The sequence below is a fragment of the Macaca mulatta genome, chromosome 3, assembly GCF_049350105.2.
Source record: "Macaca mulatta isolate MMU2019108-1 chromosome 3, T2T-MMU8v2.0, whole genome shotgun sequence".
NCBI classification, from domain to species: Eukaryota; Metazoa; Chordata; class Mammalia; order Primates; family Cercopithecidae; genus Macaca; species Macaca mulatta.
Genome location: NC_133408.1, coordinates 180231927 through 180247618, shown reverse-complemented (window position 1 = coordinate 180247618; position 15692 = coordinate 180231927). Strand labels below are relative to the sequence as shown.

At 45.3% G+C, this 15692-nt stretch overlaps 1 protein-coding gene across 2 annotated transcripts in view; it reads left to right on the top strand.

Moving 5' to 3' along the window:
• The window catches only part of SLC37A3 (solute carrier family 37 member 3), a 64729-nt gene that overhangs the window by 665 nt on the left and 48372 nt on the right, over positions 1-15692 (top strand). For both annotated transcript variants that reach the window (XM_028846372.2, XM_028846370.2), the window contains exon 2: positions 15333-15494. In XM_028846372.2, coding sequence (XP_028702205.1) covers positions 15406-15494 — 89 coding nt within the window. In that variant the 5' untranslated portion in view covers positions 15333-15405. The remainder of the gene's footprint in view (positions 1-15332; positions 15495-15692) is intronic.

The following is a 15692-nucleotide window of genomic DNA, read 5'->3' as shown; positions in this document are numbered from 1 at the left end:
TTCTGTTTATTCTCAGTTTTGACAGGAGATAATGGGAATGTGTCCCCGGAGTTTTTAGTGTTTTCTTGAAATGTAAGATGGTAGGCTATCTCGTGGTAACTGTTACTGAAAAGTTTATAGGGAGGAGTGGTTCCTGGGGTGAGCAAAATCATTCAGTTGTTACCTTTTTGTCCACCGCTTTATTTCTACCTTTACACAAATTTATACATACATACATATATATGTAATAGTTGTTGAAGGGAATGTCTTCAGTGCTTTGGTGCTTGATTTCTTTTCCGTTGGTTTGATGTTTCTTGGATACGAGGCTCTATACTAAAAACTCCATATAAATTATCTCGTTTAATCAATACATGAGGAAATTGAGCTTCGGGTCGGGCGTGGTGTCTCATGCCTGCAATCCCAGCACTTTGGGAGGCCGAGGCCTGTGGATCCTTTGAGGTCAGCAGTTCAAGACCAGCCTGGCCAACATGATGAAACTCCGTCTCTACTAAAACAAAACAAAACAAAAAACAAAAATTAGCCGGTCGTGGTGGCGCTCATCTGTAATCCCAGCTACTCGGGAGGCTGAGGCAGGAGAATCACTTGAACCCGGGAGGCGGAGGTTGCAGTGAACCGAGATCATGCCGCTGCACTCCAGCCTGGGCGACAGAGCCAGACTCTGTCTTTTTATTCTTCTTCTTCTTCTTTTTTTTTTTTTGAGACAGAGTTTTTGCTCTTGTTGCCCAGGCTGGAGTGCAGGGGCACCATCTCGGCTCACTGCAACCTCCGCCTCCCGGGTTCACACCATTCTCCTGCCTCAGCCTCCCGAGTAGCTGGGACTACAGGCGCCCGCCACCACGCCCGGCTGACTTTTCTATTTTTAGTAGAGACGGGGTTTCGCCATGGTGGCCGTGATGGTCTGCCTGTCTCGGCCTCCCAAAACGCTGGAATTATAGGCGTGAGCCACCGCGCCTGGCCTCAGACTCTGTCTTAAAAAAAAAAAAAAAGGAAAAGAAAAAAAGAAATTGAGATTCAGAGAAGCTGCTTAAGTGGAAGGTCTTAGATTCCATACCTGGCTTGTCTCTTGAATGACACCATTCTTCTATTAGTCTTTGATTTCCAGTCTCTGCCTAAGAAGGTGACCCGGAAACAATAACTTTATAAAAGTTAAGTCAACAGTGTCTTGCTGCTTTCTGGCTGTCAGGATCAACTGTCTTGTTCATTGTTTAAGGTTCTGATTTGTCTCTGTTCATCAGTGCTAATGTCATGTCACTACAGTGACCATTAACTAGATTATAAATCCTTTGTGTAGAAGAGGAAAAGATTTTTATCTTGAAAACTAGTTGTCTTTGAAACATGTCCAAAAACAGGGAGGAAGAATGTGGTTTTGGAAACCCTGGAATAAGATGAGAGATATTTACAGATAAATGCCAGGTATTTTATGTCTGTGGTAATGAGACAATTTAAGAAGAGAGAAAAATTACAGGAAGACTTGAGTTATGAATAAAAAGGATTATGCGGTACAAGTAAATGGCTTCATATAAGATAATGTGGGATAAAAAAGATACTTGTGGCTTGCTGCAGTGGCTCACGCCCATAATCCTAGGGGTTTGGGAGGCTGAGTCAGGAGGATCTATCTCTTAAGGCCAGGAATTCAAGACCAGACTGGGTAACATAGCAAGACCCTGTCTCTATAAAAACTAAGAAAATTAGCTAGGTGTGATGGTGTCCACCTGTAGTCCCAGCAACTTTTTTGGAGGCTGAGGCAGGAGGATCGCTTAAGCCTAGGTAGGAGATTGAGGCTGCAGTGAACTATGATCACGCCACTGCACTCCAGCCTGGGTAACAGAGTGAGACCCGGTCTTTGGAAAAAAAAAAAAAAGATACTTGTATGAGTGTGAGCATTGAGATGCTGAACTGCAACATATACAATACTGTAAAAAGGGTGAACTCAACTATCCTTTTAATAATTTCCCACATTCTTCTTTACACTTTGAATACACATAATCTTTTTACTCTGCAGACAAAAAAAATGAAGTCTGGGAGGATCTAGAATTAGGTCTGAGTTGGAATGTGCACTCCATCTCTTAAGAGAGATTGCTTTCTTTTTTAAAAAATTTTTTGAGGGCTGGGTGCAGTGGCTTACACCTGTAATCCTAGCACTTTGGGAGGCTGAGGCAGGTGGATCACGAGATCAGGAGTTCGAGACCAGTCTTGCCAATATGGTGAAACCCTGTCTCTACTAAAAATACAAAAATTAGCTGGACGTGGTGGTGCATGCCTGTAGTCCCAGCTACTTGGGAGGCTGAGGCAGAAGAATTGCTTGAACCTGGGAGGTGGAGGTTGCAGTGAGCCAAGATCATGCCACTGTGCTCCAGCCTGGGTGACAGAGTGAGACCCTGTCTCAAAAAAAATTTTTGTGTGTGATGGAGTCTCGCTCTGTCGCCCCAGGCTGGAGTGCAGTGGTGCAGTCATGGCTCACTGCTGCTTCAGTCTCGCGAGCTCAAGTGATTCTCCCACCTCAGCCTCCCAGATAGATGGGGCCACAGGTGTCCACCACCATGACTGGCTAATTTTTGTATTTTTTGTAGAGATGGGGTCTCCCTATGTTGCCAAGGTTGGTCTTAAACTCCTGAGCTTAAGTGATCCTCCCGCCTTGGCCTCCCAAAGTGCTGGGATTATAGGTATGAGCCACTGGACCAGACCTAGAGATTACTTTCTAATATCTGTTTTCTCATCTGTAAAATACTGAGAGAACTAAATGCAGTAATGCATGGTAGGTACCTAGCATGGTACCTGGTACTTTGTAAGCATTCAGTGTTCTGCCTTCAGCCAGCCAATTCATTGATTAAAAAAAAACTTTTTTTTTTTATATGGGGTCTCACTTTGTTGCCCAGTCTGGAGTGCAATGGTGCAACCCTGGCTCACTTCACTTCAGTCTCCACCTACCGGATTCAAGCAATCCTCCCGCCTCCACCTCTTGAGTAGCTGGGACTACAGGTGTGCTATTTTTCCCATCCTTTTGAGGATGGGAAATTACCATGCTCTGCTAATTTTTGTGTTTTTTATAGAGACAGGGTTTCACCATATTGCTCAGGCTGGTCCCGAGCTCCTGGGCTCAAGCTATCTGCCTGCCTTGGCCTCCCAAAGTGTTGAGATTACAAGTGTGAGCCATTGCGCCTGGCCCAAAAAATCTTTATTGATCATTCTCAGTGCTCTGCTGGGTCCTGTGGATGTAGCTGTGGGACTCAGGACAGAGAGAGCCACTGCTTTTATGGAGCTTACAGATGAACAGTAGACATGGAAACAATTAAACCAGATAATTGAGAGAAATGCTCTGAAGGAAAGAAATGACGAAAGAGATGAGACAGGTAGTAACTAGGGGAGACCATTTTAGATAGTGTGGTCAGGGAGGTCACTCTAGGGGGTGACATTTCATTGACTAGCCAAGAAAAGGAGCAAGCCGTTTGCCAAGAAGCAGGACAGAAGCACTTCTCTTGTAGAACAGCAAACACAAAGCCCGAAGCAAGAGGAGGCTTGATGGGTTCAGGGACAGGAGAGGGATTAGGTGTGGGGAGACAGTGGTGGTGGTGAGGGTGGGAGGTAGGTGGGCCAAGTAGAAAGGAGACAGGCTAGATCCTCACCAGGCGGCCTGGCAAAGGATTGGGAACCACCCAGCTGCCCAGTGGGGGACTGGTTAAATATCTAAAGATTCGTTCATGTCAGGGAGGACGGTACATGTGTTCAGAAAAGTGCAGCAGCTCTGCGGTTGCTTATATGGATGGACCTCCAACCTCTGGGAAGTGAAGAAAATGCACAGCAGATAGTGTGTGCTGTGTGCTTGCATTTGTGATCTTGGGGGCTCTCCCTGGTATGTGTGCAGAGGCACAGATTGTGCCCCTGAAGGAAAGAAAGAAGATATGAAAAAAACTGGTTAGGAGATCAGGGTGGACTGAGAACACAGGAGGGAGTTGTATCCTTTGAGGTTTTTTTTTCTTTTTTTTTTTTATTGGAACAGAGTCTTGCTCTGTCGCCCAGGCTGGAATACAGTGGCGTGATCTCAGCTCACTGCAACCTCCACCTCCTGGGTTCAAATGATTCTCCTGCTTCAGCCTCCTGAATAGCTGGGATTACAGGCACATGCCACTGCGTCCAGATAATTTTTGTATTTTTAGTAGAGACATGGTTTCCCTGTGTTGGCCAGGCTGGTCTCAAACTCCTGACCTCAGGTGATCTGCCCACCTCAGCCTCCCAAAGTGCTGGGATTACAGGAGTGAGCCACTGTGCCAAGCCATATCCTTTGAATTTTATACCTTAGGCATATAATACCAGTTGAAAAGTAATGAAATAAAACAAAACCCAACCTCTGCAGTTTAGTTATTGGCTCCAGCAGGCTCCTCCTCCATCTGTACCAACCCATCTGTCAGCCCAGTCCCTCCCCAGCCCTAAGCATCCTATTTACCTGCAGAGGTTAGACAGGCTTTGAAGGCTGTGGCAAAGAATCTGTGTTTTTATCTGAGTCTTGAGAAGGCAGTAAAGGGTTTTAAGCAGAACCTGTCGAGGTAGGCAGGTGGGAGATGCTGCTGGTGGTTTATCTTAGGCGATGGCAGTGAGGATGGAGAGGAGAGGGTGGCGGTCAAGAGGACCAGAACCAAGAGGCTGGGGACTGAGCTTATCCATCTGGATGTTGGGGTTTGGGATATATTTTGGAGGTGAAAAGGACTGGATTTAGTAATGGATTGGATGTAGAAGTTAAGGGAAAAGAAGTAAAGGCTACCTCGTAGTTACCTTGGTTGACTGTAACGAATGGCAGTACCTTTGCTGAGATGGGGAATACCAAGGGATGTCGTAGGTCATTAGCGACTATCTGGGCTGGTGGAGGTTACATGGACACCTTTCAGTCCCACTGGAGTGTAGCTCCAGCCAGGACCTTCAGTTATCTTCCTGCTTAGATGCTGGTCCACTGAGGGTTCCAAGTTGGAAAAGAGAAAGGGAGGGGAGAGGGTTCTCCCTAAGGAGAGTTTCCCGTACAGGCCACCAAAATGTTGCAGGTGATCAGCGACTATCTGGGCTGGTGGTGTAGGCGGTGAGAAGAATTTGCCAAGGCAGTTATAGGTATAGAAAGGCAGATTTATTAGAGAAGGTAGGAGAGTATGTTTGCAAGGAAGCAACAGGCAGGTCAGCAAGAGAGGAGCTGACTACAAGGAGATGAAGGCTTGCTGGAGATTTTATAGGATGGTGCTGTGTGCTGAAGAGGGCTTTGTGCAGTACAGATAACGATAAGGTTGCAGTGAGCTAACTTGCATTTTTCTATGCAGTGAGCTAACTTGCATTTTTCTATCAGCTGAGCGTCTGGTGATTACTGGGTGCAGGAAGATTGTAAGTTACTTGCGCAAAAGGGGTGTGTGTCCTGGACCACGAAGAAAGGCGGACTTAGTTTATCTGCTTATCCTTTTTGGTTTCCCCTGATCCCACCAGCCTGACTCCTTTTTCTCTAGTTAGAACTCCACATGGGAGGGATAGATTTGGAGGGAGAAGTGAAGAATTGTGTTTTATTTTATCTTTTGTTTTTTTTTTTTTTTTTTGAGACGGAGTCTGGCTCTGTGGCCCAGGCTGGAGTGCAGTGGCCGGATCTCAGCTCACTGCAAGCTCTGCCTCCTGGGTTCACGCCATTCTCCTGCCTCAGCCCCCCAAGTAGCTGGGACTACAGGCGCCCGCCATCTCGCCCGGCTAGTTTTTTGTATTTTTTTAGTAGAGACGGGGTTTCACCGAGTTAGCCAGGATGGTCTCGATCTCCTGACCTCGTGATCCGCCCGTCTCGGCCTCCCAAAGTGCTGGGATTACAGGCTTGAGCCACCGCGCCCGGCCTATTTTATCTTATTTTTTTGAAACGGAGTCTCACTCTGTTGCCCAGACTGGAGTGTAGTGGCCTGATCTCGGCTCACTGCAATGTCTGCGTCCTGGGTTCAAGCGATTCTCCTGCCTCAGCCTCCCAAGTAGTTGGGATTACAAGACGCATGCCACCATGACCGGCTAATTTTTGTATTTTTAGTAGAGACGAAGTTTCACTATGTCGGCCAGGCTGGCCTCGAGCTCCTAATCTCAAGTGATCTGCCTGCCTTGGCCTCCCAAAGCGCTGGGATTACAGGCGAGAGCCACTGAGCCTGGCCTAAGAGTTCTGTTTTAGATCTATGGAGGGATATGAAGTGGTCATTTGGATCCTGGAGGGTCTAAGTTAGAGCCATGAATCTGAGAATTGTTGACATAAAGGCATGGTACCCTAGGAAGGAGGAGAGAAAGATGTTGGAAGTTTAAAAAGAGAAGTGTGAAATCGCTGTCTCAGTTTGAGAAAGCAAAATTACTTGGAAGTGTAGTAGGCTTGCTGGGCAGTATTGCATGCCCTTTGAGGTTTGTGGTTTTGAATAAAAAGTGAATCAGCCTGCTCGAGTGGTTTTTCTGTGGCAAAACTCAGCTGCTTGGGTGCAGGGAAGGAGGAGGACAGAAACAAGGAAGTGCACTGTAGATTCTAAGTTGGTAAGGCGGGAAATGAGGACAGGACGGGGCTGGATAAGGGAAAAACGAGGCTACTGAATTGGGAGCCTTGTTGAGGTCAAATGACTGTTGAGGTGTGGTGTATTCAGGTAAGTGATCTGCAAGGAAAGGAAGCAGAAGGTTTGAAATCCGGTTACCAGCGTTCAGCCTTGCGTGGGTTTTTATTGCGGGATGGAGGAGAAGGGTGGTGGTGAAGAGAACTGGAACTGAGAGACCCAGGAGGAAACTTATCCACCTGGCCGTGGGGATGGAGGTTGGGTGACCGTGGCTCAGGATGCGGGGAGATCAGTCTCTGACATCTATGGGGAACAGCAGGCTATAGAGCCCCAAGGTGTGAGTTTCAAAGAAGGGGGTTCTTGGCAGGAAGACGCTCCAGAAATGGCCTCGGGGAGCAAAGACAACTTGGACCCCTTGTGTCCTTGAGGCATGTAGGTTGCTGGAGGGAAGATTTTCCCTCTTGAGAGGCGTTAGGGGAAGTGAAGGTATCGGAAGTGTCCAGAGTCTTGTAAGGATATGGTGCCTGCTACCCATGTAACTAGGTTTCCAGAGAGCAAGGATACGGGGCTTGCTAACCGTGTATCTCTGTTTCCAGATGGCATGGTCCAAAGGGCTAGGGGTGGGGTGTGTGGCAAGGCTGGGCAGAAGAGATGAATGGGGCAGAGTGGGTGTGTGGTGGCTTCACGTGTGTCATCTCTTTTCCTGCTGACCCCTCCCCTGCCCACTCTGCAGTCGACTTTCTTCAGAGAGTTCCTCATACGAGACAGTTGGGTTTTTTGGTTTGGTTTTTTTTTTTTTTGAGGCAGGATCTTCCTCTGTCACCTAGGCAGGAGTGCAGTGGCATTGTCATAGCTCACTGCAGCCTTGAAGGCCTGGCCTCAAATGATCCTCCTGCCTCAGCCTCCCTAGTAGCTAGGACTACGGTACATGCCACCACATCTGGCAAAATTTTAAATTTTTTATAGAGACAAGGTCTGTTGCCCAGGCTGATATTGAACTCCTGGCCTCAAGTTTTCCTCTTGCCTTGGCTTCTGAAGAACAGCTTTATATTTGGGTTGGAAAGGACTCTAAATACCACTGCAGAAAGTGAAATTAGAAATAATGTTTGGGGGAAATTTTATATCCCAAAGCAGTGTTGTAGAAGGCAGCGCATTGCCTTCCATCTGGACGTGTTGCTGCAGCGCGAAGTCATCTTTTACTAAGCAGTGATTGCACACTATTGTAACCGCCCAATGGGTTCGCCTTGCCTGCTGCCTAGACAGAGCCAATTTATCAAGACTGGGGAATTGCAATGGCAAAACAGTAGTTCACACAGAGCCGGCTGTGTGGGAGATGGGAGTTTTATTATTACTCAAGTCAGTCTCCCTGAGCATTCGGGGATCAGAGTTTTTAAAGATAATTTGGCGGGTAGGGGCTTGGGAAGTGGGGGAGTGCTGATTGGTCAGGTTGGAGATGGAGTCATCGCGGGCTGAAAGGAGTTTTTCTTGCTGCCTTCTGTTCCTGGGTGGGATGGCAGAGCTGGTTGAGCCACATTACCGGTCTGGGTGGTGTCAGCTGATCCATTGAGTGCAGGGGCTGCAAAATATCTCAGGCACTGATCTTAAGTTTTACAATAGTGATGTTTTCCCCAGGAGCAATTTGGGGAGGTTCAGACCCTTGGAGCCAGAGGCTGCATGACCCCTAAATTGTAATTTCTAATCTTATAGCTAATTGGTTAGTCCTGCAAAGGCAGACTGGACCCCAGGCAAGAAGGGGGTCTGTTATCAATTTTGTTTCAGAGTCAAACCATGAACTGAATTCCTTCCTAAAGTTAGTTCAGCCTATGCCCAGGAATGAACAAGGACAGCTTACGGGTTAGAAGCAAGTAGGGCCGGTTAGCTCTGATTGCTTTCACTGTCATAATTTCCTCAGTGATAGTTTTGCAAAGGCAGTTTCACTATTGTGTTCCATTCTGGAAATTACCATTTTTGATGGGTAGTCCTCTAGGACTAAGAAAAACTGGAAAAACTTCACTACGAAAATCACATGAGTTAGTGATTGTGAACTTGCTTTGGAAAGTAGAAGGTTATGGTTCTGGATTTTTTTTTTTTTTAAGACGGAGTTTTGCTCTTATTGCCTATGCTGGAGTGCAGTGGTGTGATCTTGGCTCGCTGCAACCTCTGCCTCCCAGGTTCAAGCGATTCTCCTGCCTCAGCCTCCTGAGTAGCTGGGACTACAGGCACCTGCCACCACGCCCGACTAATTTTTTTATTTTTAGTAGAGATGGGGTTTCACCATGTTGGCCAGGCTGGTCTCGAACCCCAGACTTCGTGATCTTCCTGCCTCGGCCTCCCAAAGTGCTGGGATTCCAGGGGTGAACCACCATGCCCGGCCAATGGTTTTCTGGATTTTATTTGATGGCAAGAATCTTATATATATATATATTTTTATATATAAAAAATATATAAATATATATATATATTTTTCTTTTCTGCAGAGAATGGAAGGAAAGGAATCCTTTTTTTTGGTTGGGGGGGGAGGGGGACAGGGTCTCACTCTGCCGTGCAGGCTGGAATGCGGTGGCACAATCTTGGCTCACTGCAACCTCTGCCTCCCAGGCTCAAGTGATTCTCCTATCTCAGCCTCCTGAGTAGCTGTGACCACAGGCACGCACCACCACCCCTGGCTACTTTTTGTATTTTTTGTGAAGACGGGGTTTTGCCATGTTTCCCAGGCAGGTCTCAAACTCCTGGGCTCAAGCAGTCCTCCTACCTCAACCTCCCAAATTTCAGGCATGAGCCACCATGCCTGTCCAGAATCTTATTTTTAACAAGGATTTTTTTTTTTTGGTCTTTTAAAATAATTCTAATGGGGGTTTAGGGAGATGTTGGCCAAAGGATAAAAAATTTCAGTTAGGAGGAATAAGTTTAAGAGAACTATTGTACAATATGGTGACTATAGGCTTTGTTTTTTTGAGACAGGCCCTCACTCTGTCACCCAGCCTGGAGTGCAGTGGCACAATCGCAGCTCACTGAGCCTCTAACTCTCAGGTGATCCTCCCATCTCAGCCTCTGGAGTGACTGGGACTATAGGCTTGCGCCATCACACCGGACTAATATATGTATATATATTTAGATGGAGTCTCGGTCTGTTGCCCAGGCTGGAGTGCAGTGGCGTGATTTTGGCTCACTGCAGCCTCCACCTTCTAGGTTCAAGTGATTCTCGTGCCTCAACCTCCTGAGTAGCTGGGATTACAGGTGTGCATCACCATGCCCAGCTAATTTTGTATTTTTAGTAGAGACAGGGGTTTCGCCATGTTGGCCAGGCTGGTCTCGAACTCCTGATCTCAAGTGATCCACTCGCCTCGGCCTCCCAAGGTGCTGGGATTACAGATGTGAGTCACTGCACCCGACCTAGCTAATATTTTTTTTTTTTTTTTTTTTTTTTTGACACGGAGTCTCGCTCTGTCGCCCAGGCTGGAGTGCAGTGGCCGGATCTCAGCTCACTGCAAGCTCCGCCTCCCGGGTTCACGCCATTCTCCTGCCTCAGCCTCCCGAGTAGCTGGGACTACAGGCGCCCGCCACCTCGCCCGGCTAGTTTTTTTTGTATTTTTTAGTAGAGACGGAGTTTCACCGTGTTAGCCAGGATGGTCTCGATCTCCTGACCTCGTGATCCGCCCGTCTCGGCCTCCCAAAGTGCTGGGATTACAGGCTTGAGCCACCGCGCCCGGCCGACCTAGCTAATATTTTTGTATTTTTTGTAGAAATAGGGTGTTGCTGTGTTGCCCAGGCTGGTCTCAGACCCCTGAACTCCAGCAATCCACCCGCCTTGACCTCCCAAAGTGCTGATGTACAGGCCTGTGAGCCACTGTGCCGGACTGGTGACTATAGTTAATAACAATGTACTCTATTTTGAAAATTGCTAAAAGAGTAGATTTTAAATTTTCTCACCACAAAAAATAAGTAGGTGAGGTAATGGATATATTAACTAGCTTGACTGAGCCATTCCACAGTGAGCACAGGTAAATATATACAATTTTTTTTTTTTTTTTTTTTTTTTGAGAAAATACTGAATGACAAGCTACAATGAATTCAGAAATGCTGAAATGAAATTCCGTTTTGAAATTTGGTTTTATTAATTTTTTTTCTTTTTCTTTTTTTTTTTTTTTTTGAGACGGAGTCTTGCTCTGTCGCCCAGGCTGGAGTGCAGTGGCGCGATCTCGGCTCACTGCAAGCTCCGCCTCCCGGGTTCACGCCATTCTCTTGCCTCAGCCTCCCGAGTAGCTGGGACTACAGGCGCCCACCGCTGCGCCCGGCTAATTTTTTCTATTTTTAGTAGAGACGGGGTTTCACCATGGTCTCGATCTCCTGACCTTGTGATCCGCCCGCCTCGGCCTCCCAAAGTGCTGGGATTACAGGCGTGAGCCACCGTGCCCGGCGGGTTTTATTAATTTTAACAGCATTTACACATACTTGAAAAATTTTGGAACACTCTTGTTCAGTGTGTATTTAGAGTGGTAAAGAGAGTATTCTTCAAAAAGTAGGACGTGTTCGATGGACTCCGACTTGACACAAACTCCTGTACACCCCAGGGTCCCTGAGCTCATGAATGATTGGAAATCGCTTCTGTGATAGATAGGATACATGTGCAAAGGTATTATTATTGCATAGGACCAAATGTTACAGTATTTATCTTAAATGCCATTATGCACACAGCAGGTGAATGTTTAAAACTGTTTTCCTGGGCAAGGTGGCTCACGCCTGTAGTCTTAGCACTTTGGAAGGCTGAGGTGGAAGGATTGCTTGAGGCCAGGAATTCAAGACCAGCCTGGACAACATGGCAAAACTCTGACTTAACATAAATGCAAAAAATAAGCTGGATGTGGTGGCGTGTGCGCCTGTATTCCCAAAGGATTGCTTGAGCCTGAGAGGTCAAGGCTGCAGTGAGCTGAGGTTGTGCCACTGCACTCCGGTCTGGGTGACAAAATGAAACCTTGTCTCAGTCAATCAATCAATCAATCAATCAGGCCGGGCATGGAGGCTCACGCCTGTGATCCCAACAATTTGGGAGGCCAAGGATGGTGGATCATCTGAGGTTAGGAGTTTGAGACCAACCTGGCAAACATGATGAAACCCCGTCTCTATTAAAAACACAAAAATTAGCTAGGCATGATGGCGGGCACCTATAATTCCAGCTACTTGGGAGGCTAAGGCAGGAGAATCTCTTGAACCTGAGAAACAGAGGTTGCAGTGAGCTGAGATCATGCCACTGCATTCCAGCCTGGGCAACAGAGCCAGACTCTGTCTCAGAAAAAAATAGATAAATAAAAGAATAAAATAAAGCCTGTTTGCCCAATGTGCATATTAAGCCTTTTCTCCCGAATCATTGTAACTTAGGAAAAGATCGTCTATTTAGAAACTAAATCCAAATGGCCTCAAATATCTTGGTAGTTATTTAAAGCTATTAATATAAGTGTACAGCCCTAGATTATGCAGCTCTATTGCCAATGTGCTGTAATTTCAATCTGTTGGAGCATTTATTTTTGGAATTATGATTTTACACGATACATTATTGAATTTCATATCCCATGCCCTTTCCTGGAGTACATACTACAGTGTTTTGAGGTGGGAAGGTGTCCAGTTCAAAGAGCTATGATTTGTAGAGAATGATTAAAGTTTTGAGTTTTTCCACTTGGGTTTCATGTTTAATTTTCAGGATGGAAGTAAATTTAGTCATAACACTAATAGCTCTTGTTTTTGTAACTTCCTGGAATTATAGACAGGAAGTTTATTTACATTTTGTGAGTGGAATTTTATTGTCCTACTCTGCACGTAATTTTATTAACATTTTCCAAGAAGAATGACTTTAAAATGAAATTAGCTAAATTCTACTGATTTGGAATTAATCCTTGGCAGATCAGTGGCTAATATAATTTATCTGAATATGTCACATACATTGTTACTTTTAGCCTTACAGCTCTCAAATGAGATAAGCCATTTTATGGATGACCACTTGTGATTTATAGAGCATGACCTGTCCCAGGGCTCACAGCCAGTAAGGAAAACAACTGTTATGTGTACATAATTGTAACCATCTCAACTTTGTTTCTTTTATCTGCAAGTTGCAAGAATGGCCTTTCTGCTGGGTCTCTTAGCCTTTAAGGTTTGGGTGCATCTATTGAGCTGTGGCTAGTGAAAATAAGTAGTGTAACAGTTCCAGTGAACATAGATCTGAGAGCCAAGCCCTGTGATTCTCTCTTGAGTATTGGGAGCTCTTGCATGTGTTCCCTACCTTGACTACTGTTGTATATTTATCATACAAGCCATTTTATGTATTTTTTTCCCCTGAATATGAGAATAAATTACATTACTTTTTCTGTTGTGGCGGGGGGCAGGCAAGGTCTTACTCTGTGGTACAGGCTGGAGTGCAATGGTGTGATCATAGCTCCCAGCCTCCTTGAACCCCTGGGCTCAAGCGATCCTCCTGCCTTAGCCTGCTGAGTAGCAGGGACCACAGACACGAGCCACCATGCTTGGCTATTGGTTTTTTTTTTAGTTTTTGTAGAGATGGGGTCTCACTATGTTGCCCAGGCTGTTCTCAAACTCTTGGGCTTAAGTGTTCCTCCCGCTTTGGCCTACTAAAGTGTGGGGATTACAGGCATGAGCCAACATGTCTAGCCTAAATTACAGTACTTTTCTAATGCTGTGGGTGTTTCCATTATAAAAATTATATTGATGTTTATTGTAGGCTTTTTAAGAAAAAAGTATATAGAAGAAAATTAAAATTATCCATTATTTCACTCCCCAGAGAGAACTGGTATATTCCCTATTTATTTGTATTATGTAAATACAGTTGGGTTGATTAGATTTATAACCATAACCAGCTCCCACTTTTTTTCACTTGACATTTTCTCATGTCATTAAAAAGTCTTCATGGCAAATGATTATAAATGATTCAGCCATTCAGACATACCATAATTTATTTAATTATTCCCCTATTATTGTATCTTTAAATCGATTCTGCAGACTCATAACTGGAGACATTAAGTTTAGCTGCTTACTTTATGCTTAATTGTTCTTGGATATCAGAGAATGGGTGCAGCTTTTAGAGAATACAGTCAAATGAAAAGGCACTGGGGCTGGGCACAGTGGCTTACTTTTGGAGGCCAAGGTGGGCAGATTGCTTTGAGCTCAGGAGTTTGAGACCAGCCTGGGCAACGTGATGAAACCATGTTTCTACAAAAAATACAAACATTAACCAGGCATGGTGGCTCATGCTTCTAGTCCCAGCTACTTGGGAGGCTGAGGCTGGAGAATGGCTTGAGCCTGGGAAGCGGAGGTTGCAGTGAGTCGAGATCGTGCTACTGTACTCCAGCCTGGGTGACGGAGTGAGACCCTGTCTCAAAAAGAAAAAAAAAAAAAAAAAGAAGCTGCTGGAAGTAGTGGAAGGAGATGGCAAGGAGTGGCCCGACCTCTTTCTCTGTTTCGTTGACTGACACAGTTTTTTTCATTTTGAGGGGATACTGGGGGGCAGACAGGGGTTAGGCAGCTTGCCCAGAGTCTTGCACTGGGACCTCACCTCAAGGCAATAGAAGATCGTGTAGAACATTGTCTTGAATCATTTTGTTTTGTTTTGCTTAGAGTCAGGGGTCTCACTTTGTTGCCCAGGGTCGACTGCAGTGGCGTGATCATAGCTCACTGTAACCTCGAACTCCTGGACTCAAGGGATCCTCTTGTCTCAGCCTGTCCAATAGCTGGGGGACTACAGGTGTGAGCCATTGTGCCCAGCTCCTCCTTTCTTTTGATATTAAAAATCTCCTCCAACACTTTGTGAAAAATACTTTTTATAGGCCTAAACACATCTTGTATTTTTTAAGGAATAGATCCCTGGAAATACATTTTTTTTAAGTGAAAGCAAGTTTATTCAAAAGTAAAGGAAGAAAAGGGCAGCACTCCATCGAGAGAGCAGCCCAGAAATTGAATTTTTTTTTTTTTTTTTTTTTTTTTTGAGACAGAGTCTTGCTCTGTCGCCCAGGCTGGAGCGCAGTGACCAGATCTCGGCTCACTGCAAGCTCCGCCTCCCGGGTTCCCGCCATTCTCCTGCCTCAGCCTCCCGAGTAGCTGGGACTACAGGCGCCCGCCACCTCGCCCGGCTAGTTTTTTGTATTTTTTAGTGGAGACGGGGTTTCACCGTGTTAGCCAGGATGGTCTCGATCTCCTGACCTCGTGATCTGCCCGTCTCGGCCTCCCAAAGTGCTGGGATTACAGGCTTGAGCCACCGCGCCCGGCTTAGAAATTGAATTTTTGTGTCAAACACTCTTGATGAACACGGCTAGATTGTCCTCCCATAATATTATACTAATTTTTACTTCTGTCAGTAGCGTGTGGGAGTTCAGGAACTGTTATACCCTGAGCTGCATTGAGCACAATCTTTTTTAACTATCCAAATGTTTTCTTGCCTTAATTATATTTCTAATATTACCAGTGGGATTGAACTTTTATTTCTTAAGTTCAATAGCCATTTCATTTCTTCTGAGTTGTCTGTCTATTTCCTTTGCTCATTTTTTCTGTAAGAATGAGTGATTTTCTTATCAGTTTGTATGAGCTCTTTCTATTAAGATATAATCTCTTGTCCAGGATTTTTTTTTTTTTTTAAGACTACCTAATAGCTTTAACATAATTATTAATCTAGTTTTCTGGTGTCAACTAGGCCATGAGATTTTTTCCCACAAGGCCTGATTATATGGTGACTGTAAATCGAAATAATTCAGTTTTTGGATAATCTGCCAAGGTTTAATAAGTCCATAATGTGTTTTGTCTTTCCAGAAAGAAGAAATGATGTAAATCACTCACTCTCCAAACTTTAAGGTCAAAGGTGAGAAGGAAGGTCAGGAAGAACATGGCCTGGCCAAGTGTTTTTCAAAGAGGGTCTCTGCTGTCCCGGTTCAGCCATCATCACGTTGTAGTGTTCCTGCTCACCTTCTTCAGGTAAGCACGTTGCTAAAGCTGCTCTCCTGCTTTTTTTCTTTTGAGGGAGCTATTGCATGGCAAGTGTCAAATGCACTGATGGGCATACACTTACAATGTTAGTTATTCCTTCTGTTGTAGTCTTGATAGCTCTAATATAGTAGTTCTCGAGGGCTATTTTGCCCTCCAGAGGACATTTGGCAGTGTCTAAGATAGTTT